Below are 21,423 nucleotides of genomic sequence, written 5' to 3'. Positions count from 1 at the left end.
ACAAACAATTAGGTCACTAACCATACTTTCAATCTAAAAGTGCTAATAGATGGCAAACTAGATAAAGCAGTCTGCATCGACTAAACCCAGGGGTGACTAGGGCCTAAATGGTTGGAGACAGGAAAAGACAGACAGGTAAACCTTAAGGAAGCAGCAGTAAGATTTAGAAACTGAAGAAATGCAAAATGCCTAACAAAGCAGGTATTCAATGAATCATTTTAGCTGCTAACAGGGGATAGAAAGAAATACCAGATGACTTCAGCAATTCCTGCAAGTGTTTTACCCAATAAGTAATAAACTACATGAAGGACCCAATAACATTAAGTGTGGGGAGAGGAGAAGAGAGGACTGTGGGTGCATATATAATGATCAAGGGTTGTGGGTCTATATGCTTCATTTGGTAATAGTTCACGGTGAATCTTAAACTGTGGGGTCCAATCAGAAAGAACACCAAATCACTGAAGATGCTGTAGTTTTACACTAGAAAAATAGCATCAGAAATACTTGCAAGAGACTACCACAAGTACTACACACTAAGAACATGGACGACTCTGTCAGCCCAGAAGCTATATTTAATGGGCAGAAAACAAATTTACTCTGATCTTTCAAACAAGAGCAAGTACCAAGTCTACCAACAGCACCCCTGAAATCAAAGGATCACATCTAGATTTTACCCAGAACAAAGTCAAACTTAGAAAGGCCATAAGCAGCATTTAGCAACACTAAATTCTTTCAAATTTCCAACACAATTCAGCAATGGCAGAGCACAGCACAGAAGTAGTTTAAGAAGGCTTACAGAAGTACTGAAAACTAGACATGGAAGATTTCCAGGTACTGGTATGATAAAGGATAGATGCTCTCCTCCTGCTTCTATCAGCATTTACGACATTAACTCAACATAGGCAATACGTCATACTTGACTGGGGGGTGGGAACTGGGGGGTTGCGGGGGTGGGCGGGGGGAGAGAGCTGGAGAAAGAGAGGGAGGAAGGGAGGGGAATGAGAAGGAAAGACCAGTTGCTGCCCTAACAATACTGCTGCGGGGGTGAAGCCAGATCAAATGTTTTTTTTCATACTGTTCCAAAGTTATTTACGGTAAAACCTCCAGCGTGACCCTTTCAGGCACAAACAAAGCCTTGTTCTTTCTTAACAACTAGTCCCTTGATTTCCCACACGTTGTGTTGAACAATGAGGTTGGGGGCACAGAATAAAGCAGATGACATCAATCTCCCTCAAGTCGGAGGCTTGTTTCAGAGCCCGAATTCTGGTCTGTGGCCAGCTGGCTGATTTCACAGAGGGCTCTACTGTCCAGGATGCCAGGCTGCATATGCATTTGGGGGCCATGGCTCAGGATCAACCACCAGTTAGCAATTCACACAAGAAACAACACAGAAGTCACTGCACCTCACTAGATTACCTTTATAAATCTGTTCCCTTTTCCTAGAAACTAGGCTCAGTCTTCAGAAGTCATCATAAAGATATGTATAGCAATTTCAAATTCTAAGCAGCCCCCTTCTCTAGACCAGTTGAAAAGAGAGAAGGCTGGGGACAACTGTTGAACAAGAGAAATTTAAATGAAGTAACAGAGGCAGGTTCAGTCATTTGCCAGTTTGCCAGTGGCCAGGGGCGTGGGCTGTGCCATGGGCTCCAGTTCCCTCCCCTTTTCCCTCTAAGGATCCATAAGGAGACTGTCTATGCATGGCCCTACGGCCAGCAGATAGCTCAGTCTGGCCTCAGAGAGTCCTCCGGAAGGAGCCTGTAACCCCATCTGCACTTGTCCTCATGAGCCGCTCCAACGCCCAGCCCACAGGTGCCCCTGTCCAGAAGGTGGTGGAGAACAGCAGTGGGACCCCACGCTTCTCAATGCGTTCCTTCCCAATTGACGACTTTGAGACTGGGAGTCCTCTGGGCAAAGGCAAGTTTGGAAATGTGTACTGGGCTTGGGAGAAGAAAAGCCATTTCATCGTGGCGCTCCAAGTCCTCTTCAAGTCTCAGGTACAGAAGGAGGGTGTGGAGCACCAGCTACGCAGGGAGACTGAAATCCAGGCCCAACTGCAGCACCCCAACATCTTGCGTCTCTACAGCTACTTCTATGACTGGCAAGGATCTCCTTGATTCTGGAGTATGCCCTCCCGGTGGGAGCTCTACAAGAACATGCAGAAGAGCTGCACTTTTTTTTTTTTTCTTTTGCGGTATGCGGGCCTCTCACTGTTGTGGCCTCTCCCGTTGCGGAGCATAGGCTCCGGACGCGCAGGCTCAGCGGCCATGGCTCACGAGCCCAGCCGCTCCGCGGCATGTGGGATCCTCCCGGACCGGGGCATGAACCCGCGTCTCCTGCATTGGCAGGACTCCCAACCACTGCACCACCAGGGAAGCCCCCAGAGCTGCACTTTTGAGCAGTGTACAGCCACGACCATGGAGGAGCTGGCAGATGCTCTGATATACTGCCACAGGGAGAAGGTGATTCACAGAGACATAAAGCCACAGAATCTGCTCTTGGGGCTCCACGGAGAGCCGAAGGTTGCCGACTTCGGCTGGTCTGTGCACGCCCCCTCCCTAAGGAGGAAGACAATGTGTGGCACTCTGGACTACATGCCCCCAGAGATGACTGAGGGGCGCATGCACAATGAAAAGGTGGATCTGTGGTGCATCAGAGTGTTCTGTTATGAGCTGCTGGTGGGAAACCCCCCCTTCGAGAGTGCTTCCCACAACGAGATGCATCGGTGCATCGTCAAGGTGGACCTGAGGTTCCCCCCTTCCATGCCTGCAGGAGCCCAGGAGCTCATCTACAAGCTGCTCAAGCATAAACCCTCAGAACGCCTACCGCTGGCCCAGGCCTCAGCCCACCTTTGGGTCCGGGCCCACTCTCGGAGGGTGCTGTTTCCCTCTGCCCTTCAGTCTGTCCCCTGAATTGTCCCTGTCATTTTCTCAGTTGTGTCTGTATGTCTGCATATGTGTAGTTAGGAGGAGGGGATCCTGGCCTGTTCCCACATCTATCTTCTACCTCCTCTTTATTTAATAAACGCTGAAGCTTTTTGTACTAAATAAATAAATAAAGTAACATATTGTTTAACTTTTATGGAGAAGGAAACACAGTCAGGTTTTAATTTAAAGCTAGAAATCTGTATATAATACAAAAATAAACTAGATTTTAATATTATTAAATTTTAATGTACCAATTAGCCTTCTGTACTAAACCATCTATTTATTGACCTGTTTCTAACCCACTGGACAACAGTCACATCAAATGTAAATTTGAAAAAGACATATTTTTCCTAACAGAAAAAGATCAGCCCTCAGTAGACAACAGTAATCATGAGCTGAAGTGTAACTGTTCCAAATAAAATCAATTAAAGCTATAGCATAGGGACTTCCCTGGTGGTGCAGTGGTTAAGAATCCACCTGCCAATACAGGGGACATGGGTTCAATCCCTGGTCCGGGAATATCCCACATGCCACAGAACAACAAAGCCTGTGCACCACAACTACTGAACCTGCGCTCTAGAGCCCACAAGCCACAACTACTGAGCCCGTGTGCCACAACTACTGAAGCCCACGTGCCTAGAGGCCGTGCTCCACAACAAGAGAAGCTACCACAATGAGAAGCCCGCTCGCCGCAACTAAAGAAAGCCCGCGTGCAGCAACAAAGACCCAGTGCAGCCAAAAATAAGTAAATAAATTTATATTTAATAAAAAGCTATAGCATACACACACACAAACACTCTTTTCATACAGCTTTTAGTGTGAAAAAATGTTATAAGCCAATGGTTTCCCAACTGCCAAGATCCTTCTTGATAATTTTTATGCTTAAATTGTGATAAGCGTACGACTCAAGGCTGAACTCTCCAAATGATCTTGTTTGGCTTTCTCATCTGTAAGCTAGTTGGGAAACACAGGGACCATAACTGAGTGTAATATCCAAATAAAAGATAATCTCATTTAGCAAAATGAATTACTAATAGCAACAGCACTCTTGAAGAATGACAATGAAAATAAACCTTAGACCAATAAGATTATTTGGAAGAGGTTAAAAAAAGTATAAGTGATCTAAATTACCAGTAGGCTTTTCTTTCCTTTCCAGTGATGATTATGACATCTCCTCACAATTGCTTTCTCTCTTTCTGTATTTCCAAAACATAAATCACCCTTAGGCAATAACTAACTCATCTCATCCCCTAAAATTAATTCATCCTCCAATTTTCACCATTAACAAGCATTCTAAATAATAAACGGTACTGGAATCTATTAAATTATTATGGTATCATCTAGTCTTTATGAAAATGTGGTTTACAATTCACAGATTCTGAGTCCCTACAACGGGCTTTTATTATGGACCTGAAGTAATGAGGAAACTACATTCACTATGAATGATGAGTTGGTACTTCCTGCTTCAATTCTGTGCAGCAGTCTTTAAATCTGAAACTATTTAGCCTGGTTTAGCCTCATTTTATGAAATGAGTAGGGAAGGGATAACCTCAATTGGAAATCTTAACACAAAACACATCCCAACATGGGCCTGAAGGAGAAATCTTTGCGGAAAGAGTCCCACCCATCATTTCAATCCATTTCTCTCTCTATTCAGAAAGGCCTTCGCTGGCCACTCAAATACTTCACCCCATTAATCACGCCTTACCACCTACTGCTTGATTTTTCATTATAGTACTTATCACTACCTGACATTGTGTGTATTTTTTTTAACTTGTATTTTGTCTTTGTTCTCCACTAGAGCTCAAGGACCTTGTCTGCAATTCATTGCTATAACCCCAGCTATGTATGGCATATACTAAGTATTAAATAAATATTTATTGAATGAATGCGAGAATCACAAAAACTCAGAATTCCTCTCATTAAAATATTCTTTATCTGGTCACTGCAATGACATAGGGTGGGGGAGTCAGATAAGCAATTCAATTTTCATTCACTAGACAGGAAAGAAGAGTACCAACATCTATGGCCCACCACAATGGGCCCTGAACAATTAAAGAAACCACCTCCATTAGCCCTTCTAACAATTCTATGAAGTCTATCATCCCCATCTTACATATAAGAGACCCAAAGAGAAAGGTTAAGTAATTCCCCTAAGACCATACACCCTTTAAATGGTGGAGCTGATGGGATCTGAACCCAAACCTGTCTGACTCCAGATGCAGGCTCAATAAGACTAAGATATTTAACTCAGTTGTACAACAATGCCTACGTAGTATATTAAACCGAAGACACAAAGATGAATAAGACAGCAAGGAGTTCACAAAGTAAGCTGTGACAAACAGGATGTAATGGAAGCACACAAGAGGGGTGTACAGGCAAAGACTGGTCCAGGTTAAGAGAACACTGTGTTCAAAGAACTGCAAGGTATTCAGAACAGCTAGAGGCAGGAGGAGAGAGGTGAAGAGGAAGGAAGAGGTAAAGATCAGAGATGAGGCTAGGACAGTGTCAATTCATTTGTTCATTCATTCCTTAAGTTGAAGTCCTACTATGTACCAGGCACTGTATTAGACACAGGCATTTCAGTGATGATTGAGACACAGCCTCTGCTCAAGGAGCTTAAAGTCTACCTGAGGAGATGGGTAAATACAAAACTACAACACAGTGTGATACATGATAACACTGATGTATTCACTGGACATTAAAGTGCTCCTTGATAGGAAGATGATGAACGAGACAGGTCTATCAAGGCACTACACTCACAAAGATCCTTCTAAGAGAGACTGCCTCAATTAGAGCAATAACTAAATGCCAAGCCCAGTTGGCCAAGTTTTGCACTTCAGAAAGTGTCCAGTTCTCCAAACCTCAACCCAAACCACAGCTGCTTAAACCAGGGGTGGATATATGACCAAAGAGAAGATAAGCAACAGGCTGTTCAGAGACTTAGATATAAAAAAGGAGCTGAACCAATGAGATCCTTGCACTCTGGAGTCACAACTCAGAAGCTGAAATGATGCATAGAGAGAATCCTTGAGGCAGAGTCTGGGCCACGAGTGGTCAAAATTTAAGACAAAGCAGAACTAAGTGGACAGAGGCTATGAAAAAGTTGCAAACTATGCTAAGGAGTGGGATCAAACCACAGATAGGTCTGTGGCCTGCACAATATATTAAACTGTTAAAAATGACACCCAACTTAACGGTCTCTAAAATACCATTTCTCACAAAAAGGGACCACAATTTCTTGGAGGAATAGCTGCATCCAGGTCAGGGGTTTGACATACAAAAGATGAGCCTTCGGCACCTAGTTGTTCCACACAACAGGGCAGCTATCAAAGTCTAATAGGATTGTGTCAAAAGGATACAGGAGCCGAAGAGACAAGTGAGCATAGAGAACGAATGCAAATGACTAAAACAATGACTCCAAAAATTGAAATAAACAACAATAAAAAATGATCTCAGTATAATACTTAAAACAACCTTCTTCAGACTACACTGGAAATGACACGGGCAACTTCCTTACTCTGAAAACTGTCAATAAGAAGGAATAAACTCTGCACTTACCCCGACTTTCCTTCCTGAATTATAAATTTTAGGGTAACCAAATGGCCTCAAGTGATGAATTCTTTAATAATTCCAGCTAATAAATATGAAAGGAACAACAATTAGAAAATCATCATTTCACAACCTTAATGAAACAAGTAATTTACATAAGTCATCAATGGCTTCCTAAGTGAAAGATTAATTGGAAGTTTTACATTGGAGGCTTCGGGCTGTTACCATCTTGGTAGGCAGGATAATGTCCCCACCCCCCAAGCGATGTCCATAGCCTAATTTCCAGACCTGTGAATATGTTACCCTACGTGGCAAAAGGGGTTTTGCAGATGTGGATTAAATTAAGGGTCATTATAAGGGAAAGAGGGAAGCAGCAGAGTCAGACTAGATGAGATGATGGAAGCTGAGGAGGGAGACAGGTTTGGGTGGGAGAAAGGAAGAGAAAGTTTTGGAGATACTATGCTGCTGGCTTTCAAGACGGAGGAAGGGGTCACCAGCCAAAGAATGCAGGTGGTCTCTAGAAGTTGGAAAAGGCAAGTAAATGGATTCTCCCCTAGAACCTTCAGAAGGAACACAGTCCTGCTGACACCTTGATTTTAGGACTTCTGACCTCTAGAACTGTAAGATAAATGTGTGTTGTGAGCCACTAAGTTCATGGTAATTTGTTATAGCAGCAGTTGGACACTAATACACCCAACTGAACCCACTGATCTATCTTCGCAGCACTAAGGGGCACAAAAAGTACTGTGTGCTCTGCCGTGATGCCACATGAGGTACACAATACCACCCTTAAAGTAACCTCACCAAAAGATAAACCTGAATCTAGTTACATCTTTACAGCTGATTCCTTTTACAAGAAATGTGGGGGAAAGAACTCGTTAAATGACACCTCAAGGAAGCAGAGACAAATCCAAAATGTAGGACGTGATTTAAGGACCTCTGACTCCAACAATTTCAAGCATATAAAAAAGGCGGGGAGGGAGAGTGGACTGCTATAGATTAAAGAGACTTGAGTGATACAACAAATTAATTTTAAATAGATACTTTTGAGACAAGTGGAGAAATTTGAATATGAATTGGGTATTATTAGATGGTATTATGGAATTATTGTTACCTTTGCGAGGTATATTATAGTCACATAACATTGTGATTAAGTTCATAATTTTTAAGAGATTCATCCTGAAGTATGAAGGACTGAAATACCAGATATCTAGGATTTACTTTAAAACAGTTCAGCATAAAATGAGAAGGGAGAAATAGTTAAGATGAAACAAGTGTGACAAAAACCTGATAACTGTTGAATCTGGGTAATGTGTACACACTGGACTGACTGCACTCTTCTCTATAAAACTGAAAATAAACAAATGCCAAAATTGATTTGAATTAGTTGGTGACATTTTAAAATCAGGAGCTTTCACACAAAAATCTGGATTTCTGACTTCATTTGAAAAATCAGATGTGGCAACAGGCCCTCATCAAGAGATGAGTACTGGCTACTTCAAACTGACAGTTTCCACTACTCCCAATTATCTCCCATTTAACATCACCACTGTTTTTCTTATAGCTGGCCCAATTCATTCATTTATATCACCTACTTGGCGTTTAGGTTAAGGACCCCAGGAGTAGTCCGATTAAGCTGGCTAGTGGCAAGAGAACAGAGCAGACATGGGGAGAGCAACTGTGTGATGGTAAAATGCTAGTGTGTAGATGCAGAGTCCTGCTGTCAAGGTCCCTTCAGCAGCCTTGGATACAGATGTAATTCCCATAAGACTATGCTACACTATATGCTTTCTGTATTCAGTGCTTACTAGAAGCAAGTATGCCTGACATTCTGAAAAATACAAACATGAAAATAATTCCTGCCCTCAGGATACTAACAGTCTAATGAGGAAGACAAGATATAAATATGAGGAAGACAAGATATAAATATAAGTAATTACAATATAAGATGAAAATAAGTGAGTTTAGGGTACCGTTCAGGGAGGTTCATATGTAAAATGCAAAGTGAGGAGTGACAAAGCATACAAAGCTTCAGGAACAGGTCATGAAGAACGCTACAGAGTACGCTGGGAAATTTACATTTTACCAGATGAAGAATAGTCAGCCACGGGAGGGTTTTAAAACATAAGTACAAATCAGAGGGGGCAACACTAAAGATGAGAGTAAACTCTCATTGCTCAAATTCTCTGATTCTATGCACTACACATCCTTTGAAGAGCCAGAAGCACGACCCCCAAAATGTTGTATCTAAGCATATAAAATTATGCCATCATCTCTTTCTTGGCCAAAGGTGTTTGGTATCCGAAGAGAATAGCAAAAGGCTGGCTCATGGTGCAACAGCACTGAAAATAGTTTATATCTCTCAAATAAAGTTTATATAAACTGCATCTGTTACCACTACTGGGTTCCAATACCTTAAAAATAAACTATGGTCTTATTATACCTGAAGCTCTATTAAAATGTAAAAATGTTTCTTCCTGTTTAGTTCAAGACCCATTCTGTTAAAAACAAAAACCACGTGCTTATAGTGAATGAATAAAATTACCTAAAATACAATCGAATCTTGACACATATCAAATTATATTAACGTTTCAAAGATCAGGCCCGGTCATCCTAAATGTAATATGGGACCAAACGGCACTATAGTAGTAGTTGTCACCATCCAAGAGTATCACTGAAATTTACTGAAAACTTGGCCAAGTCCAGACTCTGGGGTACCAAAAAGGAAAGGACTAGAGACTGAAACCGTTTTGTGACCAGTAATCGACTTTAATCAATCACAGGAATTACAAATAAAAAACAAAAAGAGAATAAGATTGCAGCACTTTTCTGTCACCTTACTTAACTCCCAAACTAAGAATCAATTCCAGCTCTGACACCAATATGTTCTATTACCTCTATGAGCCTCAGTCTCCTCGTGTGTAAAATGAGGCTAACAGTATCTACTTCGTAGGGTAGTGTATGAACTAAATGGTAATATGTGTACAGTAGCACAGGGCCTGACACACAGCTGATGCTCAAGAAATAACAGCTTTTTGTTATTCACAGTAAGCTTCAGTGCTTCCGTCGTTTTCCTGCAGGCATCCATGTGTCTTAAGATGCCGGTCCCTACACATAATCAGCATCCAAAGACTTCTTTGGAGACCCTAGTTACAGTTCAAGGTACCTAAGACCAAAACAGGTATAGAACCGTGACAAGGACCCAAAGTCAAGGCCGTCGCCGCTCAGCTGTCACCACATCCGCCAAGGCCGGGCGGCCCTTCAATGGGCTCCCAGCTTTGGCGCCCAGCCCCGCCCCGCGACAGCCAACAAGCGGGGTGAGGGGGCGGTCTCGACAGCTCGCCCTTTAGCGCTCCGGGAGGCCAGACCGCCCTCCAGGCCTCCGCCCGCCGGACTCTCGGGTCCTCAGCTACCTCGCCGACGATTTCAGTCTTCTCTCCCCGCCCCACCCAGTACCTCACCTTAAGATGGGTGCGTAGGCCGCCGGCGCCCCCAGACTGGTCGGTGATCTCGTACGCGCCCGTCACCAGCAGGTCCTTGTGGATCTCTTCGCGGAGGCACTTGCGGGAGTTAACAGGCAGATGGAAGGAGATGGCGAGGACCGAGGTGGGGCCAAGCAGGAGTAAAAGCAGCAACGCTAACGGGCAAGGGCCACGCTGGGCCTGTGGGCCAGAGAAACCAGACATCGTGCCGGAGACTGTTCACCACCCTGGGCCTCTATCGCGCCGGAACCGGGAGGGATCACGTAGCTCACCTCTGACCTTCTAACGCCGTCGGCGCCATTTTGGAGGCTGGCAAATAGATGAAAAATGTATAGTGAATCTTTTTAAAGGGAAGAAGGCGTATGATACCACGTAATGCCTTCAAATTAAAGTGGTTAAATGAGGTTTTCTAGAAGCTTCCGGAAAGAGTTTCATTTTTTTAAGCTCTGTGACCGCCCAGTCGACCATAGCAAGTACGGGCAGCCCAGGAAGCAATTCTCCTCGAACATCCGGAAGTAGCGCCCGCGAGTTTTAAGGTCGGTGATACCATAGCAACCAAGCCCCAATAGGAAACAGCCACAAAGCCCATCGCTGGGCCCGCCCACCAACCTCCCAGGCGCACCGGACGTGGGGCAGAGGGTGCGTTGTCCCAGCGCTTTGGTGACATCTGGGACATTGAGCACTTGAGAGGAAGACTTCGAGAGGCTGAGAAAAGATTCTAATTTGGCTATTAGGCGAGCGGGGGCCAGAACCTCAGAGAAGGGGTAGAGGTCACCTGGTGAATGTGAGCTGGAGGTGTCCAGTTCATGCTCCTGAGCCGGGTATTTGGGCTGGAATAACTGATTTCTTTTCTTTTTTTTAAAATAAATTTATTTATTTATTTTTGGCTGTGTTGGGTCGTCGTTTCTGTGCGAGGGCTTTCTCTAGTTGCGGCGAGCGGGGGCCACTCTTCATCGCGGTGCGCGGGCCTTTCACTGTCGCGGCCTCCCTTGTTGCGGAGCACAGGCTCCAGACGCGCAGGCTCAGTAGTTGTGGCTCACGGGCCCAGTTGCTCCGCGGCATGTGGGATCTTCCCAGACCAGGGCTCGAACCAGACCAGGGTTCCCTGCATTGGCAGGCAGGTTCTCAACCACTGCGCCACCAGGGAAGCCCCCCTGGAATAACTGATTTCTGAATATGCATCTTAGTTAGCAAACATTGAGCACCTACTCTGCTAGGTACTATTCAAGCTAAATTTGGATTCTGTATTTAAATTGAATAAAACCTTGTTTTAGCCCACTGTGGGAGATGAACCTAATGCAGTTTACCAGATAAACGTTATGCAGGGAAAGCAAGTATTGGTGTGTTTTAAATGTTTAAATTACTTTAGGGATCAAATTGGCTAGTCTATAGTAAGAAAATTTACATGGTAATCATTCATGCTTTCATTTAACACATATTTACTGACTACCTACTGTGTGCCAGACACTATAGCATGCATGCATACTGACATGTTTATTGATTTAACAAACCATTATGGGGATGCTATCAAATATTCAGGGCTGAAGAAAATAGGAAGATAAAAAAGGAGTACTCCACAGCCTATGTTTAGAATTATCTACTTCGATTCATGTTTATTGAGCATCTACAGAAATACCCAGAAGATGGACTGTCTGTTCTTAGTAAATTAAATAATTGTTCTGTATTTATAACTTCTTTCAGTCTTTTCCTGGAACTGAAGTCCCACAAACAAAACAAGAACAAACATAAAGGAGCTGTAAAGCATTTTAAAATTTGACAAATGTCATATAATAATTACCTTATGAGGTGTCTACTTAGGAACATTTAGTTTGATTATTTTATCCCTGATCTAAGATATGATTGTTCATCTACTCACTACATCCTGATAAGCTGCACTGGCCTTTTCCCTGCCAGTGCAGGGAATCAGAACCAAGCCGTTATCTAATTCATTGTTTACTCTCAGTCCTGAGGCTCTGCTGACCATCAGCAAGAGATCTGCAACCCATAAAATACCTATGTGTGTGTTTTCTTTAAATTTCTTACATTTAAATAATAGCTTATATGTTTTAAAATATTTTCACAAATACTAATGATCTCATTTGGCATTTTCAAAACCCATGGGACATAGGCTGGGGAAATCTGTTGATTTTACAGATGAGGAAACTGAGGTTCTGAGAGGCCAGAGAACTTTTGTACCCAAAGTCCCATAGTTTAAAAGTGACAGAGTCAGTCTGAGGGCCTGAACCATCTTCAGAAAGGTGCTATTACATATTATTTTACAGGTGAAGAAACTGAGACTTAGGGAAATTGAGTTACTTTCCGCAGTCACAGCTCTTAAGTCCTTTCCTGTTCTATATTCTCGCTTATCCTGGCCCCCAGCTCTTTCCTGTCCCCCATTCCCTCCTTTATATTTTTCTCCTTCATACTCATCACTATCTAGTTTCTGCATACATTTTACTTATTTATCACACTTATTGATCTGTCTCCCTAACTAGGATATCTGTTTTGTCAGGGGCAGGAATTTTTGTCTATTCTATTCATTGCTTTATTTCCTGAATCTAAAATAGTGCCTGGCACTTAGAAGGCACAATAAATAATGGTTCAATGAATGTAAGATTAATTCCTTAGCTCCTAGCAGAAGGTCTAACAGCAAATTTCTTCCATTATTCCTTAGCTGTTTTCAAACAAATTTATTTAATCCATAATGTATCCAAAATGTAGGTACTAATTCAGTTTCACAAACAATGAGCATATTTTTTTAAATAAATTTTTTTACTTTTATTTTCTTACTTTTGGCTGCGTAGAGTCTTCATTGCTGCGTGCGGGCTTTCTCGAGTTGCGGCGAGTGGAGGCTACTCTTCGTTGCCATGCACGGGCTTCTTGTTGCGGTGGCTTCTCTTTGTTATGGAGCAAGGGCTGTAGGCACACACAGGCTTCAGTAGTTGCAGCATGTGGGCTCAGTAGTTGTGGCTTGTGGGCTCTAGAGTGCAGGCTCAGTAGTTGTGGCACACGGGCTTAGTTGTGGGATCTTCCCGGACTAGGGCTAGAACCCGTGTCCCCTGCATTGGCAGGCAGATTCTTAACCACTGCGCCACCAGGAAAGTCCTCATATCTTTTTTTTAATTGAAAAAAATGTGATCTTGTTTCCATATAAGGACAGAGGAAAAAAAATCTACCCTCTGTGCTGTGTAACTAGAGGGCAGAGTAGATATTCCTAGGGAACTAGAATTTTTGAACTCTGCAACAGCGTTAAACAAGGTACCATTTTACATCTGTTTGGGGAAAAGGCCTCATTCTGAATTGGAGAGCAAATGGAAAGTGTCCCTCAACTAGAGAAACTGTTTTTTCCTGGCCTAACAGTCCTCTGCCATCCCATCATCCTGAAACTTCCCCAGCCAGTCTCACCTAAGATTCCTGAACCCCCACCCCCCCACCCCCCAGACTGTGGAGGTGAAGAGATGTCACTAGGACACACCCTCCACCCAGTCTATCCTTAAGCCACAAGTTTCGCAAACTTTTGTTTGTATGAGAGGGAGTTTGTTTAAAACACACCTCACTCCAGACAGTGAATCAGAAGCTCTTATTAAAAATCTGCATTTGTAATAACCTTGCTGGGCAATTCTGTGGTTGGAAGTCCCTGGAAGAGCTATGGCCCTTTGATGCCTCCTTTAACCAGCCTAATCCTCTGGTGTGGCTTGAGGATCCCCAGCTCCAACGCAAAAGCTGTCAAGGATTCCTAACTCCAGTGCCCCCGTCCATTCGTTGGTACAGTCCCACTCACAGGGTGTATTTAAATAGCTAAAACAAGATGCATTCTGTGAAGAGGCAAAAGACCCTTTTGGAAAACAATTTGTCATGTGTCATACTCTTTGACCCAGAGAGTGATTCCAAGGACCTTTTCTATGGGTCCTCTAAGTTCTAGAGTCCCCCAGGAGCTGGTTCTGGAACCTCTGCACTGCACTCTGTGTGATCTCATCCAGTCCATGACTTTAAATGCATCCATAGACCGATAACTCCCAAATGTGAATATCCAGCCCTGACCTCTCCCCTAAACTCCAGAGTCTATATCAGGCTCCCTACTTGACATCTCCACTTGAATGACTAATAGGCAACTCATACTTAACTCTTGATATCCCCTCTCCCCCTATTCCCAAATCTGCTGCTTCCCCATCTTAGTAAATGACACCACTTTCTACTTCTTCACTGAGGCCATCCTTGTTTCCTCTTTCTCTTAACCCTACCCCACACAGAGCAGTTCATCAGCAAGTCCTACCAGTTCTGTGTCCTAAATATATGCTGATCAGTTTCTACTTCTCTCTAAGCTAGGGGTCGGCATACTACTGCCCAGCTGGTCAGGCCTAATCCAGCAGGCAACCTCCTGTTTTTGTATCACCCAAGAGCCAAGAATGGTTTCTACATTTGCAGAGGGTTGTTAAAAAAGAAGGAGGAGGGGCTTCCCTGGTGGCGCAGTGGTTGAGGGTCCACCTGCTGATGCAGGGGACACAGGTTCGTGTCCCGGTCCGGGAAGATCCCGCATGCCGCGGAGCGGCTGGGCCCGTGAGTCATGGCCACTGAGCCTGCGCGTCTGGAGCTTGTGCTCCGCAACGGGAGAGGCCACAACAGTGAGAGGCCCGCGTACTGCAAAAAAAAAAAAAAAAAAGGAGGAGGATCAGGAGAGTGAGGAAGAGAAACAGAATGTGTGCAAGAGAGCTTAACATATGTACCATCTGACCCTTTACAGAAACGTTTCTTCTCTCACCTAGATAAGACAACAGCCTCCCTACTTACTGTTGTCACTGTTTCCATTCTTGCACCACTATAATCATGTTCCTTAATACACCTCAAGTGATTTTCTTTAAAAAATATAAATCAGGCCAATCAGAATAAAGCTCAAATACCTTTCCACAGCCCCAAAGCCACTGCAGTCGTGCTCCTGCCTACCTCTCTAATCTCATCTTACCCAGTGATCACTTCTTCCTACCACCCACCCATTCACTCTCCTACAGTCACCTGGCCTTCCAAACAATGTAAGCTCCTACCTGCATCGGGCCTTTGCACTTAATGCCTACCTGGAACTCTCTTCTCCACATCTTGTCCCATGGATTCTGGGCTCTGCAAACTGCTTCTGCTGTTCAGGTCCCAATTCCAATGTCACCTCCCACCTTACATAAGTAACCCTGTCCCCAGGTTACTTCTATCACATGATCTGGTGTTATTATCTATATAGCACTTGTGACTATTTGAGAGTATCTTGTCCTTCCTTTCTTTTTCTCTCTTTCTCTCTCTCTCTTTCTTTCTTTCTTTCTTTCTTTCTTTCTCTCTCTCTCTCTCTTTCTTTTCTTTCTTTCTTTCTTTCCTCCTTTCTTCCTTTCTTTCTTTCTTACTTTTTCATTTATTATCACCCAACCCGAATGGAACTTAAGCTCTAAGAGAGCAAGGTCTTTGCTTTGTTCCCTGAGGCCAGGCACAATGTCCTGTACACACTGGGTGGTCAACAAATATTTGCTGAAGGAAATACTGCCACATAATATAAAGCACTTAGCACATTGACATAGAGCAGTTGCTCCATAAATGCTAGTTCCTCTATCTAGTACTTTAATTGTCATTTTTTCATCTGGAGAAGCTGAGGTCCAAAGCTGTTTAGTGACTTGCTTCAAGCCATATGATGAGTCAGTGTTAGAGCTGAGAATAGAAATGAGAGCTCCTAACTGCAGACCGGTTTTCAGACATAATTCCATTTGATAAAACATGATCTTTGTTATTTAGTTCCCACTCTACTAAGAAGTTTTAGATTCTTCTGGGTTCTCTTTTTCTACCCTCACTTATATTCAAAATACAACTTTTGTGGGGTTTAAGTAAACTTAAGTCTTTCAGAAAATCCATAAACATGTTAATAGTTAATGCAAAACTTGTAGCATCAATTAGCGTCTCCCCTCAATTCACTTTGCTTGAAAAAACAAGATTTATCTTCCTCTCCAGATTCCCATGATGCTGAATTTTTATCTTCCTAGTAGGAAGCATGACCTCCTCACCAGCCCTCCATCACAATTAATGCCCTTCATCAGTGTTGTCTCTAGAACATTGTCGAGTTAAACTATCAGGACCCAGCCTTTAAGTTACAGCCTGTAAATCCTTATTGCCAGGATCAAAGTTCTTCTAGTGATATATATGAGCTGAGAACATTAAGTCTGGATTTAACAAAAAATTACGAGGAAGAATTTTAGAAATGATGTAAGCAAAAGATAAAAAATATGTCCCCAAAGAAGAAGTTCCAGAAAACATAAGAACCATGACATGAACTGTCACCACTACCCACATGTCTTGAGAGCAAACCAAAGCTGAAAAGAACAGGAATAGAAGGTAGGTGTCACCTCTGCGCCATCAGCACTGTTTGCTTATGGAGAACACCAGCCCCAGAGCCCAGGGCAGAGAGATGAAGTCCTGGAGGCCAGGAAGGCAGAATCCCAAGACAGGAATGAGATGAAAAGAAATCCACTGGACCAGTTGGAGTGGAAGAACCTAGGGACAAAAAGAGAAGAGCTGTGAAGGTGAGACTCTAGTGGGGGAAGGAGGTAGGTTCAGGGAGGTAAGATGGGAACTGCAGGGACCCCATGTTTACCTTATGTCTGTAGCCACTTATGCTTCTGAGAAGAAATAAAAGTATTGAGAAGGAAAGAAAGAAATGGGGAAATTGCTCAGTGCTTTGTGGAAGTAGCCTCAGAGTTGAGGCTCTCCAAAGGAGGATTAATAGAGAGCCAAATGGCATCTACCCCCAAACCCCTGGAAACAGCCATGCCTGAAGCCTGTACACATGCAGATCCTAAGAGCACTTGGGATTACTTCAAAACTGTTTTGAGACCTTAAAGCCTGGTAACCTAGAGCAGAGGATTACACCATTTTTGGCCTTCACTCCTGGTTCTAAGGAAATTTTGTTTTCTCTCCAGTGCATTTTCCTTGATAGGCTACTAAGCGGTCAGCATCTGGTGTCTACCATCACCAGCTGTCTCTGAAATCCACCAAAACTCTTTCTCCCTCCACAAAATCTCCATCTTGTGAGCGATTACAGACCATATAGATGGGGAAAGACCACCAGCTGTGGGCATCTTGATAATGCCCACATGCCTTTCCCTCTATTATTTACTTGAATCACCTTTGCACACTGAAATCACCTGGCAGCTTTTTAAAGACTGCCAGTGCCTAGGACCCACCTAGGACCCAATGCAGACCACTGAAAACAGAATATCTGGGTCTTGTCCAGGGCAATAGCGTATTTCAGTGGTTCCCTAACTTTGCTGCACACTGGAACCATCTGGGGATCTTTAATAAACACTGATGTCTGGCTACTTCCACTACACCCCCCCAGACATTCTGATGTAAATGGTATGGGTGCAACCTGGGCATTTGGATTTTTTTAAACTTCTCTGTGATCCAACATGCATCCGGAGTTGAAAACTAATGCTCCACCTAACCCGTGGCCATTCCTATTTCAATACCTAACCTTTCCACGCCTTCCAAGCAGCGTGCGCTCAATAAATGTTTCTCAGTCTGACTTACATCCCTGTTTCTCCTGCTCAAGCACTGCTGCCCTTTCTCCTGGAACACGACACGAAATTAGACCTCTGGTAAGGAGAGTATCTGGAACACCAGCTTGGGGACAAGGTTCATTCCTGGGCCAGCCACGTTCTGCCAGCTCAAGTGTTAGCAAAGAGGGAGGAATGGGAAGCCAGGGCTTCAGATGAGGAGGAAGCTCTCTCCGCAGGCACATGAGGGAGGCTCTTATTTTTTCTTTCTTGCACAAAATCATGGCGGCACGTGGGCAAAGGAAGTATTAATAACCTTTCTAAAGAGGTACTTCTCCAAGATTTGGTGTTTCACAGACCACAGCCAGTGCTGTCAGTTCTACAGATGGCCAACTTCTGCAATTTCAGATGGCGGCTTCTGAAGATAGCTCAGCTTGCATCCCTAAAGCAGAAGACCCGGCGGTGTGGAAGGGAACCATCAGAGTCTCTAAGCCAGAGGTCAAAAGCCACTACCTACATGTTGGTCAGGGGCAAAGAGACTGACCACCAAGCAAAATCATTAGAGAGAATCGACTCTTTTGGAGTGAAATTAAAGAAACAACATTCCAGCATTACGATAACCAGGGCTTCCTGGCAAGCCCACACTGAGAGCCATGAACTGGGCTTCCCACAGGAGGTGTGTGCTCTAGATAGGGGTCCTGGCTCTGCCCTGCCACCCACTCACTGGGCGACCTGGGGCTAGAAATTACACCGTCTAGGTGTTGACTTCATCCTTTGTAAAATGTGAAGCCAGAGACTGAGAACAGAGCCTTTCTTTGACTTCTTACAAGCATGCGTCCAAAACGTAGTGGAGAACTCGCAGGCTCGCAAAGGTGAAGCCACCACGTCACTCGCCGCACTGTCTATGCGCTCCCCTCCCGCCTCTAGACCACCTGCATCAGAATCACCTACGGAGTCTCCCTTGCCCCAGCCCTACCACTCTCACTGCTGCCAGAGTCAGGTTTTCTGGGCATGGCGCCCCGGTGTGCACAATTTAGATCACCTCCCTGGGAGATTCTGACGCAGTAGAGGTTTGAGAAGCCCCATGCCTTGCTGTGTACTCCATGACCAGTTGTCTGCTGTATCTCTAGAAGTCTTACATTTATTTAAGCAGATGAGAGGCAGGATGTAAGTGTGTGGTCCTGGAATCAGAATTCCCGAGTTGTTACCCATTAACTGTGTGACTTCAGTCTAATTACCCAAACTCTCTGTGCTTCTGCTTCCTCATGTAAATGAGGAAAATTATAGTGTCTATCTCCTAAGCCTGTGATGAGGATTAAATGAAATAAAATATTTACAGCATTGAGAATAGTTTCTGGCACATAGTATGCACTCAGTAAATTTAAGTTGTCCTGAAACAGAATAGGCTGGCAGTGGCTTACTTTTTCACTGTACTCCTAGATCCCTCCCTCCCAGGAACATACCTCACCATCACCGACTACTGCTAACATTTATTGAATCTTTTTCTTTTCTGGGCACAGTGCTAAACTCAGTACATATCTCATTTTACCCCCTCAACAATGGTATAAGGCAGATGGTACTATTATCTCCCATTTTATGGATAAGGAAACTGAGGGTCAGGCGGGTTACGTAACTTGCCCAAACTCCCACAGTCAGTGAACGGTGAGGCCAGGATGTGCAGCATCCGCCCGGGTCCCCACTCCCTCTGCTCCCCTGCACCTCTACTTTTGTGGTCCCCCCGAAGGCACACCCTGTGCCCTCATCAGGCCCAGCTATCTCTCGGAACCAGCTCCCCATATCAAGCTCCACCTTCTCTGATCCCTCCAAACCATGGTTTTCCATGCTTTGCCTCCTTGGTCTGGGGTCCTCCAAGAAAATATCTTCTCCTCAGAGGTGTTGGATCAAACCATATTTCTCCTGCATCTTCCTGGGGAGTACCTTCAAAGCATTATATCTGCCCCCAGCAGCTCCCAAACCCAAATCCCTTGCCTCACACACAGCCACTCCCTCAACCCCCAGGTGGCCCTGGTGTCCACTGAGAGCATGCCTCCCTCTTCCCTCCCTGTCTCTGTAGCCTCTTTAGGTGGTGGAAACCTGTAGGCCTGGATGCCAGGGAAGCAAAGCCAGTCAACCTTTGGGATGCTGCTCCCGTCCTCCACTAAATCCTAGGTCTCTGGCCTCCCCCCCAGTACTCCCTTCAGCCGCTGTCAGGGAGGCGCCTCTCGCCAGGCTCCACTCTGCTGCCCACCCGCCCACTTCTTGTCCCTGGCCCAGGGCCTGGGGCTACCATCAGGCACACAGGCCTTATCACTACGCAAACACTTCCTCTTTCCCCCAATGCTGTTTCTCACACAATAGGTAATCAGGGTAAACTTCCTCTGACAATTTACTGAGCAAACACTCACCACGCCCCTGCTCTATGCTAAGGCTTGTGGGGAACCCCAACCTGGTCTCCACCTTGAAGAGCTGTGAATCTGGTCAAGATGAAGCACACACAGGAGCATCAGGTGCCCTGATGCTTTGTGGCCCGGCACACCTGGATTCTGATCCCTTTTCTGCTCTTTACTAGCTGTCCTTACGTACCTTGGAGTGAGCTACTTACCCTTTGTGATCCTGAGTTTTCTTAGCTGTGAAATGGGAATAATGCTGCCTAGGCTGGCTGTGGGAATTAACTAAGATAAAAAGGCCTGGCAGAGCCCCTGAGATAATGACGTTAGCTCCTGAGTTCTTGCGGGAGGTGACAAGGCTCTGCCAGGAGCTGGAGGAGGCTTCCTTCAGGTGGGAGAGGATCGTGGTTATAGGAATGGCTTCCTCCAGGGACTGAGTTCTGCGGTGAAAGCAAAACAGCATAAAGAATGGCTTCTTTCTCTAGTCCCTGCTCTTTTGAGGTCTAGGAATAGGTGTGGTGCTACCTTTCAGGTTTCATTTGAGTGGTCCTGGTATACAGATCAGCCAATCAGTTAGTCAACAAGAACTCAATAGTAACTCAGATGTTGGGGAACACAGCTGGAGTATAGAACATCCTCCCTCAGTTTAACATGAGTTGGTGGCAGTGGTTGGTCATAACATGTCCATATGCAACGACAAGAGAACATTACAGGGGCTTCCCTGGTGGCGCAGTGGTTAAAATCTGCCTGCCAATGCAGGGAACACGGGTTCGAGCCCTTGTCCTGGAAGATCCCACAGGCTGTGGAGCGACTAAGCCTGTGTGCCGCAACTACTGAGCCTGCGCTATAGAGCCTGCAAGCCACAACTACTGAGCCTGTGCTCTAGAGCCCGAGAGCCACAACTACTGAGACCGCATGCCACAACTACTGAGGCCCACGCGCCTAGAGCCCGTGCTCCACAACAAGAGAAGCCACCGTAATGAGAAGACCGCGCGCGACAACAAAGAGTAGCCTCTGCTCGCCGCAACTAGAGAAAGCCAGCACGCAGCAACGAAGACCCAACGCAGCCAAAAATAAATAAATTCAATAAATAAATTAGGAAAAAAAAAGAAAGAGAACATTACAGGATAAGCTGATTTCCTAGGTAAGGGCTAATACTGTGGGCAGAACCTTTAAAGGAGAGATCATTGGAGGCCTGGAGCAGCTGGGAAATTTCCCACGGCTGAGGAGTCAGCATGCAAAATCATAGCAATGCTGGTAAAGCGATGGGCTACATGTCAAAACAGGAGTGAAAGCAGTTCCCTCCCTAAGCCCTTGCATCAAAACACGCAAGCAAAATGGACAAATTGTCAACCTCCATGTTTGGGTTTTTTCTGAATACTTTAGGGCTTCTTCGTGCTCTGGAAATATGGTCGAGGAAGAGGAAAGAGGGGCCTGAAGAGGCTGGGCACTGGTAGAGGGCACCCAGGGGGCAGAGGCCCCAGAGTGATGGGCAATAGGTAGCAGGAATTGGAGAGCTGGCTCCTGGCCTCAAATGGGGTGACCTGGGGAAAAAGTG

At 44.8% G+C, this 21,423-nt stretch overlaps 2 protein-coding genes across 3 annotated transcripts in view; one reads left to right on the top strand and one right to left on the bottom strand.

Annotated features, from left to right (window-relative positions):
• The window catches only part of TMED10 (transmembrane p24 trafficking protein 10), a 45,004-nt gene extending 34,567 nt beyond the window's left edge, over positions 1–10,437 (bottom strand). Inside the window, exon 1 of one of the 2 annotated variants that reach the window (XM_019920884.3) lies at positions 9,938–10,437. In XM_019920884.3, the coding sequence (XP_019776443.2) occupies positions 9,938–10,162 (225 nt within the window). In that variant the 5' untranslated portion in view covers positions 10,163–10,437. The remainder of the gene's footprint in view (positions 1–9,937) is intronic. The other variant, XM_019920889.3, reaches the window with a different exon arrangement.
• On the top strand, positions 1,705–2,909 carry LOC101330378 (aurora kinase B-like). Its single transcript, XM_033850823.1, is given in 2 exon segments — positions 1,705–2,191; positions 2,384–2,909. Coding segments are annotated over 2 exon segments (936 nt in total). The 5' UTR covers positions 1,705–1,781.
• Positions 10,438–21,423: the final 10,986 nt, after the last annotated feature.

The sequence above is a fragment of the Tursiops truncatus genome, chromosome 2 (assembly GCF_011762595.2).
Source record: "Tursiops truncatus isolate mTurTru1 chromosome 2, mTurTru1.mat.Y, whole genome shotgun sequence".
Taxonomy (NCBI): Eukaryota; Metazoa; Chordata; class Mammalia; order Artiodactyla; family Delphinidae; genus Tursiops; species Tursiops truncatus.
Note: the sequence above shows the minus strand (reverse complement) of the source record. Positions and strands in the feature narration are given on the sequence as shown.